Source organism: Salmo salar, chromosome ssa27 (genome assembly GCF_905237065.1).
Source record: "Salmo salar chromosome ssa27, Ssal_v3.1, whole genome shotgun sequence".
NCBI classification, from domain to species: Eukaryota; Metazoa; Chordata; class Actinopteri; order Salmoniformes; family Salmonidae; genus Salmo; species Salmo salar.
The window spans coordinates 836,835-847,749 of record NC_059468.1 but is presented as its reverse complement, the minus strand read 5'-3'; the positions used below and the strand labels follow the sequence as shown (position 1 = coordinate 847,749).

The following is a 10,915-nucleotide window of genomic DNA, read 5'->3' as shown; positions in this document are numbered from 1 at the left end:
TGCAGTTTTGTGATTTATACACAGTAGCCTATGAAAAAAGCTACATAGCAGCATTGCGTCACATAGGTACCAGGTGGCAAAGCTTTTCTGCAAAATTCAAACCCAAATTTTAACCCAATTTTAACCCCAAAAAAGAGAATCTATCAAAACAGAGAAATAATTATGAACACTTAAAATGGTGTGAACAAGATATATATATATATATATATATATATATATATATATATATATATATATATATATATATATATCTTGTTCACACCATTTTAAGTGTTCATAATTATTCACACCATATATATATGTTGAAATGTTAATGGTAAGGTTACAGTAATAGCTACTAGGTTAGCGTTAGGGTTTAGGGTAGGGACGTCCCAAGGATCCCAGATTGCATTGTAAAACGGAACGTCTGTGTTGGTCCATCCCTACCTCAGCGTTGAAAGTGGTCCGTTCTAGACTGCTCCATAACCTGAAATTAAAGGGGTGCTAATCAAGAAATGAACACATTAATTATATAATGTGTGCTATTTACTACACAAAAGAAATCAGTTAAACTACACTTAAAATTATTAAGAAGTGTGATAACGTCTATTGTTAATCTAGATGCAGAACGTGACTTTAATTATGAAAACTCGTTTTAGGACAACCCTACTTTCCCTCTGAATTGTAATATTCCCGGATGCGCGTCTCTCCTGCCTGGCCCTCTTTGTCCGGCGGCGACAGTAGGCCGTGATTAATATGGCAAAATGTGCGTGTTTGTATCAATTATTATTTTAAGCTGTACCACAACAGAAAGCATATACCGTGTGAGGACTGGTATGTCGGCAATGACACACTGGAGAGGTTCATATTAACGACTACAGAGCAAGCAACGGAGAAAGGGTATAGTTTGCTTCCCAATAATGCTAACAGGCTAGCTAGCTAACGTTAATCAACATTTTATTAACTAGAGAGCGGTTATTTTGTGCCGCTGGCTATCATAGAGGCGAAATGTGTAAATTAACCAAATTGAATGTAGGCTATTCATTGTTATAAATCATAATCTACATGTAATCTATTAAAAAAAAACAGCTAACTAACGACTGTTACCCAAATGTGATAGCTAACGTTGCTATCCAGCTAGCTAGCTTAATTGCTAACGTTACACATCTGTAAGTGATCATTTTTAGAGGGAGGAGGGGGGAGTGTTCAGTTTCATTCAGCCCGGCTCTTCATTTTGTACAAGTTGGCTGCTGAAAGTAACCCTGGCTAGCCACAGTTTTTGAGCAAGTGTGTTGGCCAGCAAACCCCGTGACAGTCAAAGTGTGGGGAACAAGATATCGAGTTGTAAATTGCAAGGGAAGACGCACATTACGTATCTATCTATAGAAACTGTCCTCAAATCCAAAGACTGTTTGACTCCACTTGCTAGTATTGCTCGGGTCCAAATTCTCAAGACTATTCGTCATTTTACATTTTTCTTACATGATATGAACGGTGACATTGCACAGCACCAACAGTCACATTAATGGCTGCCGAATCGGGGAGACTCCTGGCGGGACAAGGCCAAGGAAAGCGAGGCAAAGGTAGGATTTTGATAATTTATCCATCCATCCCGTCTGTCTCAGATCAGAACTAACCATTAGTTACCACTGCTGCAAATCCACGTGTCTACAGGACTGTAGTCAGTTGTTCTGTCTCATCGTTTTTGTCGTGCTACTGGCATGTCTTGCATGCTGGTAAATGGCCTGGTATTAACTTAATTTCTACGTTCTCATGATGTCCGTTATTTTCCCCTCTGTGTCTCATACTCAACCAAACCTGGCATCTCTCTGCTTGACTGTTCAACACTGAAATCAAATAAAAGTGTATTGGTTGCGGGTGATGCGAAATACTTACGTTTCGAGCAATCTATACATATTTACCCTGGATAAATTTACACGAGATACTAAGAATGGTATGTTCAGCAGTATGAGGTGTTTTTATGTATATCTATATATATTTCTTTTTGTGAGTGTGCATCACCTGGTAGACGGCTAGTAATGGCTGTTAAACAGTCTGATGGCCTGGTAATAGAAGCTGTTTTTATTCTCTGTCTTTGCTCTGATGCACCTGTACTGACTCCATCTGTCTGAAGGTAGCTGAGTGAACAGTCCGTGGCTTGGGTGACTGTGGTCCTCACCTCCACACACTGTCCTCATGCCAGTCAGTCAGGAATGTTGTCTCTGTCCACTCCTGGTTCTGGACTTTGATCTTTACATCTGGGTTCTGTGTTACAAATGTACAGTCTTGTGTTGTATCTATTGCAATGTCAACATGGTTAATCTTCACACTACTTACTCCAAACCCACCCTCACAAAAAGCATTTCTTAGGGAATGAGGGAAAAATAGACACTGTGTATGTTCATCTGTAAACCAGAAAGATATGCTAGAATGTCACTCTTATCTCTCCTATTCTCCTCTGTCTTCCCCTCTTTAGGTGGACAGATGAAGAGCCCAGAGAAGAAGAAGAGGAAATCCAATGCTCAGGTAACGACTGCCTTGGCGATTCTGATCTGAAGACGTTCTTCCTTATTGTAAACATGTTTGCCGTGTTTGACTGGTGGCCTTGTCTCGAAGAAGGTTTTACTTGTTGTGTGCACTTTTTCTTGTGCTGGTCTTATGATTTGTTACACATTTAAGCATGATCTAAACTCAAGTTAAAATTTTTGTGGTAACATAGTTGACGACTTGTTACAACGATCAGTGGTTTCACTAGTTTACTATTCAACCATTCTACACTATGTGTAGCTTCTCTGCTCTTACCAAACTCACCTCGTTCAATCTCAATAATCCATTCTCTCTTGTCTCTACTAATTGTGTCTTTTAGGGGCCTGGTGGCGCGTTCTCCCACCTCTCTGAGTTTGCGCCCCCTCCCACCCCCATGGTGGACCACCTGGTTGCCTCCAACCCTTTTGACGATGACTTTGGCCCCCCGTCACTGCCGTCCCGACCTGGTGGGGCTGGAGGTCCAGGAGGGGGTCCCTTCCTCCCCAGCCCCGGGGCAGGTGGAGGAGGAGGGCCGTATGGGGGTGGAGGCAGGATGGGACCCGGGGGCATGGGCTTCATGGGGGGCCCCGGAGGACCCGTAGGAGTCCCTGGAGGTCCAGGTCGGAGACCGCCTTTCGGCCCAGGACCAGCCAACGCAGGACCGCACCACCAGCTGGGCTTTGGGGGGATGCCTGGCTTCGGGGGTGGAGGTGGTGGAGGTTTCCCGGGGCCTGGGGGTCCGTCGCAATTTAACATGCCCCCCAATTTCAGTCCCCCCATGCACCCTGGACCGGCGTTCAACCCCATGCTGTCCCCTGGTGGTATGGGGGGTCCTGGAGGAGGGGGGCCACCGCACCCTCGGTTTGGGATGCCCCTACAGCAACAGCACGGACAGGGTGGGCACCCCTTCAACAGCCCCCCTTTAACAGGTGGCGGAGGCCCCAGGGGACCCCCCCATGGCCCCATGAACCCCATGGGGGGCATGCCTGGAGGGATGAACATGATGGGGGCCATGGTAGGTGGCCCAGGAGGAAACATGGGAGGGATGTCAAGTCTACCCCCTCAAGGACAGTTCCCTCCTTCACAAGATGGGCCCTACCCAGGCCCCAGCCCCCCAGGCCCAGGAAATGAGGAGGGGAAGAACTTTGGTGGAGGTGGGCCCCAGTCTGGGCCTCCTCAGCAGCAGCAGCAGCCTAACTTAAACTCCTCTGGTCCTCCAGGTCCCAACAACACCCCCCCCGGGCCTCCCAACTCTGGCCCTCCCCAGCCTGGAGGAGGCTTCCCTGGACACCCTGACCAGCATCCCAACCCCAACACACCCGGCCAGCCCCCCTCAGCACCGCCCCAGCCCAACCCTAACTCCTCCCCCACCGGCCCCCTCAACGGATCCCAGCCTCAGCAGCTGCCGCCGAATCAGCTGCAGGGGCCCAACTCTACCAACACCCCCTCTTCCAATAACCCGTCCCAGCAGCAGTCGACTCTGCCCAATTCTGCCCCCGGCTCCACCCCTTACAACCAGCAGAACAACGCTCCTGGTGGATGCCCCATGCCCAATGCTCCCCCCAACTCTGCCCAGAACAACTTGACCAACAGTGGGGGCAACACCCCCGCCAGCAACCCTAACCCCCCTTCCAACTCCACTCCCAACACCCAGTCTCCGCTGCCCCCCGGCCCCGCCAACACCTCCACGGGCCCAGGCGCCGGTCCAGGAAAGCTGGGGGGCCCGGGCATGGTGTTCCCCTGTGGCTTCTGCCTGTCAGAGGTGCACGACGACCAGGATGCCATCTTGTGCGAGGCTTCGTGCCAGCGCTGGTTCCACCGTGACTGCACGGGCCTGACTGAGCCGGCCTACGGGCTTCTGACCCGGGAGAGCTCTGCCGTCTGGGCCTGCGACTTCTGCCTCAAAACCAAGGAGATCCAGGCTGTGTATGTCCGCCAGGGCCTGGGCCAGCTGGTGGCTGCCAATGAAGGCTGAGGAGGCAGAGGAGGAGGGACTGGGAGGGGTGCAGGGGAAGAGACAATGACTGCTCTGATCTCTCTCACCCAACCTTATCTGATAAGCCGTTTACAATGCCCAAATCTCTCTTTTACATACATAAACACACTTACACTCACTGGCCAGTTTATTGGGTACAGCGCCTCTTTCACGAAAATGGATCGCTCCTATAGACAATGAGTCATGTGGCCGTGGCTTGCTATGTAAAGCAGGCAGACAGGCATCGAGTCATTCAGTTACTGTTCGATTGAACGTTAGAATGGGCAACACAAGTGACCTAAGCAAGTGACTTTGAGCGCAGTATGATTGTCGGTGCCAGGCGCACCAGATCCAGGATCACAGACTCCCTCCTGGGCTTTTCACGCACAACAGTGTCTAGGGTTTACCGAGAATGGTGTGACAAATAAAACATCCAGAATCGTGCAAGCTATCAGGCGGGCCACAAACATACAAATAACGGCGCAGTACAACAGTGAAGTGTAGAATGGCATCTCGGAACCCACAACTCATCAATCCTTGTCAAGGATGGGCTGTTGCAGCAGATGACCACACCGGGTTCCACTCCTATCAGCTAAAAACAAAAAGAAGCGGCTTCAGTAGGCACGTGATCACCAACATTGGACAATTGAGGAGTGGGAAAACATTGCATGGAACATTCAGGCTGTTCTGGAAGCAAAGCTGTGTCTGACCCGGTACTACATGTGTGTACCTAATAAACTGGCTAGTGAGTACATGAAGCACTTTTAGTGACTCTTTTGGACTGAACAACTGATTTCCCCGTACATGACAATGTCCTGTCCACATTATCCCCCCAGACATTTGGCCTGGCGACAAGCAAAGCACTGACACCAACACACTACCTCATACTTTGTGACTGACCAACACAGACCCCTCACTGACAGACTGACTGACTGACCCCTGGTGGGAGCGTGGTCATCTTACACACACACACGTACATACCTGGTTTTGACCCAGAGCAGATGAATCCAAAGGAGACCCAGGCCACTCCTCAATGTACTAGACTGTCCTCCCACCCACACCTCCAGAGAGAAAAGAATGGCGCCACAGAAAAGTTTGTAGATATGCAGCCTGAACGTTTTCCCAAAACACGCCTCCATCTTGGAATGCAGGAGAATCAACCAATGAACAAAAAAATGTAATTATATTATGTCTTGGTTATGTCAATGGACTTTTTGTTTTTATACATTGAATGAACCATTTTTATATCTCTTCTTCACTGGACACAGAAGTTGTGATATCAGTGCTGTTGGATGGTGTTGGCATAGCTACAAGTAGTGACATCATGGTCATATCCAATGTGTGTACTAGTCTTTTGGGAATGCATGTGAACAAATGCAGTAACTTTGTCCAATCTGTTTTTATTTGTAATTTGGTCTCTGCTAGAGGCCTCGAAGTAGACCAAATAACAGAGCGAAAAATATCAATGTTCATATTATTGTCATGTCAGGTGTTTGTAATTTTCCTTAAAAAAAAAAAAAAACATTCTGTCCAAGTTGCCTTTTTCTCACCCCATTCACTTTTTGTACTGCTATCTGCTGTATAATAATGTGCTCTACTCAGGCGCCCTCTGGTGGGAACCTGAGGGACTGACCAGCAGCCCACACAGGGCGGGGAAGGTACTGAACTCTGAAGAAGTAAAGAGAATTGTTTTTGTACTCGCCCTTGTCAAATCTTTTAATTTGTGGCTTTTGTTGTATTAAACATGGGGATACACTAAACCTGCTAAAACAGATATGCTGCTACTCTAGTTACTTCAAATTGTCTAATGGCAGTACCAGGGTTGAGTCATTTCCCTTTCAAATCAGTCAATTCAGGAAGTAAACTGAAAAATCAATTTTCCTCAATTTTTTTCCTACATTGGTATACGATCACATCTATCCGTGGGAATACTTTGGAACAGATTTCCAAAATTTAAAATGTTTTCCTTACGGTCTTATGTCCAACAACTTTTTTTTTTAAGTATGTTTTTTGCTCAGAGAACTTGGGGTTGCCAATACGGGCCACCAGTACGGGAACCCAGCCCTAGGCAGATGGGTTGCCTCCCACAATGTTCCGACATGCAGTACATATAGTGCTGTTGCACTAGGTCTGGGATTTCTGAGAGTGATTTTGAGTGACTATTTGTTTTTTACCCAAACCCTGAATGTTACTGACCAACCCTCACATGAGCATTGATTAACCATTATGCTATTTCCATCCTTCAGTGTCTATCATGGGGATTATATCCATCTAAATGCACTCTTGATGTCTGAGAAACAGAATTTTGTTCTGCTCTGTGGAAATGTATTGAGTTCACAACTTTCCACTGATGCATAACAATCCAACTGAACTTATTTTTGGAGATAGCTTGAGCTATGAAGAAATGTCATCATGTTAAAGAGATTTGTTTATTACCATGGCATGATGTAAGTAGTCTGTCTATGGGCCAGGAGTAACTGCACTCCAACAACTATATTACCATTCATGACCAAAAACTAAATGAACCCTTAGTTGCATTCACGCAAAAATCACCTAAAATCCATACCTTATATGGTCACAGGGGAACTGCAACCTTATCAAATCAGATTGTATTTGTCACATGCGCCCAATACAACAGGTGTAGACCTTAGTGAAATGCTTGCTGACAAGCCCTTAACCAATAATGCTTTGAGACAAAAAAGACAAAAAATATAAATAATAAACAGCAGCAGTAAAATAACAATAGCGAGGCTATATACAGGGGGTACCGGTACAGAGTCAATGTGTGGGGGCACCGGTTAGTCAAGGTAATTGAGGTAATATGTACATGTAGGTAGAGTTAAAGTGACCATGCATAGATAAACAGAGTAGCAGCAGCGTAAAACGGGTCTGGGTAGCCCTTTGATTAGATGTTCAGGAGTCTTATGGCTTGGGGGTAGAAGCTGTTAAGAAGCCATTTGGACCTGGACTTGGCGCTCCGGTACCATTTGCCGTGCGGTAGCAGATAGAACAGTCTATGATTAGGGTGGCTGGAGTCTTTGACAATTTTTAGGGCCTTTCTCTGACACCGCCTGGTATGGAGTTCCTGGATGGCAGTAAGTTTGGCCCCAGTGAGGTGCTGGGCCGTACACACTACCCTCTGTAGTGCCTTACGGTCGGAGGCCGAGCAGTTGCCATACCAGGCAGTTATGCAACCAGTCAGGGTGCTCTCGATGGTGCAGCTGTAGAACCTTTTGAGGATCTGAGGACCCATGCCAAATCTTTTCAGTCTCCTGAGGGGGAATAGGTTTTGTCGTGCCCTCTTCACGACTGTCTTGGTGTGTTTGGACCATGATAGTTTGTTGGTGATGTGGACACCAAGGAACTTGAAGCTCTCAACCTGCTCCACTGCAGACCCGTCGATGAGAATGGGGTCGTCCTCGGTCCTCCTTTTCCTGTACTCCACAATCATCTCCTTTGTCTTGATCACGTTGAGGGAGAGGTTGTTGTCCTGGCACCACATGGCCAGGTCTCTGACCTCCCCATAGGCTGTCTCATTGTTGTTGGTCATCAGGCCTACCACTGTTGTGTCATCGGCAAACTTGACAATGGTGTTGGGAGTCATGCCTGGCCATGCAGTCATGAGTGAACAGGGACAGGGCCCCGTGCTGAGGATCAGTGTGGCGGATGTGTTGTTACCTACCCTTACCACCTGGGGGCGGCCCCACAGGAAGTCCAGGATCCAGTAGCAGTGGGGGGTGTTTAGTCCCAGGGTCCTTAGCTTTGTGATGAGCTTTGAGGGCACTATGGTGTTGAAGGTAGTCTGTGCTGTAGTCAATGAATATCATTCTCACATAGGTGTTCCTTTTGTCCAGGTGGGAAAGGGCAGTGTTGAGTACAATAGAGATTGCATCATCTGTGGGGGTGGTATGCAAATTGGAGTGGGTCTAGGGTTTCTGGGATAATGGTGTTGATGTGAGCCTTGACCAGCCTTTCAAAGCACTTCATGGCTACAGACAGGTTACTTTAGTGTTCTTGAGCACAGGGATTATGGTGGTCTGCTTCAAACATGTTGTTATTACAGACTCAGTCAGGGACAAGTTGAAAATGTTAGTGAAGACACTTTTGTTTATCTAGGCAAGTCAGTTAACAACAAATTCATATTTACAATGACGGCCTGGGAACAGTGGGTTAACTGCCTTGTTCAGGGGCAGAACAACAGATTTTTACATTCGATCTAGTGGGATTCGATCTGGCCCAACGCGCTAACCACTAGGCTACCTGCCGCCCCAATTTGCCAGTTGGTCAGCGCATGCTCGGAGTACAGGACACTTTATATAATTTTGTAGCGTAAACACGCATGTTAAGTTACTGCCAGATTTCTTCTGTAGTATTCAACTGTGATATTTAATTACAATATGAATTGTGATCAATCATTGATCATTGGTGATCAATAAATGATCATATATCTAGACTGAGAATAGCCCTACCCCCTACTTTAGTCTAATGCAAATAAACCGCATTAATGTACTCATGCAGCCTATAGCAAATGGAGCCATGGAGCGCAAATAGGCGTTAAATAATCGTTATAGATAGACCCTTGATTGGCAGCACTGTCTCGCGGATATGGAAAGGACCTTACATTCAATATGCGCCGCGCCAATCGGCTTGTTTCGAGGGCGGGGCGATATTATCTGACGTAGCCCACTGGCAAACAGGTTGCTTTAGCGGCGGCAGCGGCAGCCGGACCAGGAGGAGTTTGTTCATGTCTGCAGTGTATTGTGAAACATATTCTGGGCTACAACACCGCAAGTGAGCACACGCATCTCTCGATAATCAAAGGGTACTTTAGACGTTGCTTCTGATATCTCGACTGGACCATCATCCATTCTTGCAGGTAGGCTACAGTAGAGTATAACAACGCGCTTGCATTCAGCGACGCTACTTATTTTCCTCAGTATCTGCGTTAAGAGACGTCAACGATAGGCAACACGTCATAGCCTGCTCATCGTCGACATTTATAACGCACAGATACTGGGGTAGTCTACTTATTATTTGCTTAGGTTATTGTCTATTTGTTATTGGCGTCGGTCGGGGTCAGTAAAGGAACGCCAAAGGCAATTGTTGAGTCGTTCCTATTAAATAGTCTCTCTCTGCTTTTCGCTGATCAGCGTTTTGGACAGCGAGCGTTCATTTGGGATAAGCACAGAGCGGGGACACCTGTGGCTTTTTGGTGCGTTGGCAGCAGTCTTACTTATACTCCGCTTTTCCTGGCCACAACTACAGAGTGGTGATAGAAATCGTATTATCGCGCTGTAATTGTATGCATATTGACACGTAGCCTATAAGCCTCATATAGGGGTCGATAGGCAATAGTAGCCTACCCTGGGAATTTTGTAGATTAGAATAGTGAACACATATCTCCGTGTAGGTTGATAGAGTAGGTCGCAAGTGTTACGTGGTACAGGTTGATATATCTGGTCATATTCGAGTCTCTTCCCGTTTCTCTTGTGGTCATCGTACCACACACGCATCCCTAGTTTCTTTCAAACGGATACTGGGTGGGTGTGACGCAATTAATTCGATGAGGTCAGGTGACAGTTAGTCTTTAGGCCCTCCAATAAAGCTTATTTTATTTGTCATAGAGTTTGCATGTGGTTATTCCTGTCATCTGATAAAGATTTCGAACATATGAAAATAATTCAGGTCAAATTGAGTTAGGCCTACTCTGTATGTTAACAATTACTCCTCTGAAGTTGACCTTTTTAAGATGGCACCAGAGAACAAGGCTGACATTTTACATATTCCTAACCAATAGTGTTTTTTGTTTGTTTCTTTGCATTTAACTTTTTTTAGTTATTTGATACATAATGTTGCTGCTACCTTCTCTTATGACCTGAAAATAACTGATTGGCATCAGAACTGCGATTACTCCAGAGGAGTTATTTTCCTTTATCAAGTCTGACAAGCCCCACGTGAATGGTATACTGCTTCTGGAACAGGCCCAGACCAGATCCCGTCATTTGCGTGAAGAGAAGGTGGAGAAAAAGGGGCCAGAGGGCGAGCTGCCTTCAGAGAATTCGTAGGCGATCGAATAAACCCCCACTTCCTTCCATTCTGCTAGCAAATGTGCTATCTTTGGAAAATAAAATCGATGACCTACGCAGAAAATTAAACTACGATTGGGACATTCAAAACTGTAATATCTTATGCTTCACGGAGTCGTGGCTGAACAAAGAAATTATCAACATGGCTGGCTGGTTATGCTCTGTATTGGTAGGACAGAACAGCAGCGTCTGGTAAGACAAGGGGCGGCTGACTATATTTTTGTAAATAACAGCTGGTGCATGACATTTAAGGAAGTCTTGAGGTTTTGCACGCCTGAGGTAGGTTATCTCATGATAAGCTGTAGACCACACTATCTACCTAGAGAGAGTATCTGTATTTTTTTGTAGC

At 46.3% G+C, this 10,915-nt stretch overlaps 2 protein-coding genes across 4 annotated transcripts in view; both read left to right on the top strand.

Annotated features, from left to right (window-relative positions):
* The first annotated feature begins 678 nt into the window (after positions 1 to 678).
* Positions 679 to 6,254, top strand: LOC106588168 (pygopus homolog 2). 2 transcript variants are annotated; one of them, XM_014176885.2, is made up of 4 exons: positions 679 to 879; positions 1,488 to 1,562; positions 2,456 to 2,505; positions 2,846 to 6,254. In XM_014176885.2, the coding sequence occupies exons 2-4, from the start codon at positions 1,505 to 1,507 to the stop codon at positions 4,478 to 4,480; spliced, it is 1,743 nt and encodes a 580-aa protein (XP_014032360.2). In that variant the 5' UTR covers positions 679 to 879; positions 1,488 to 1,504; the 3' UTR covers positions 4,481 to 6,254. The 2 variants fall into 2 exon arrangements, with proteins under 2 accessions (XP_014032360.2, XP_014032361.2); XM_014176886.2 differs by having other exon boundaries at positions 679 to 1,562.
* Positions 6,255 to 9,146: 2,892 nt separating this feature from the next.
* Positions 9,147 to 10,915, top strand: part of cgnb (cingulin b) — a 52,998-nt gene continuing 51,229 nt past the window's right edge. For both annotated transcript variants that reach the window (XM_014176884.2, XM_014176883.2), the window contains exon 1: positions 9,147 to 9,356. The gene's annotated coding sequence lies outside the window, so the exon portion shown is untranslated. The remainder of the gene's footprint in view (positions 9,357 to 10,915) is intronic.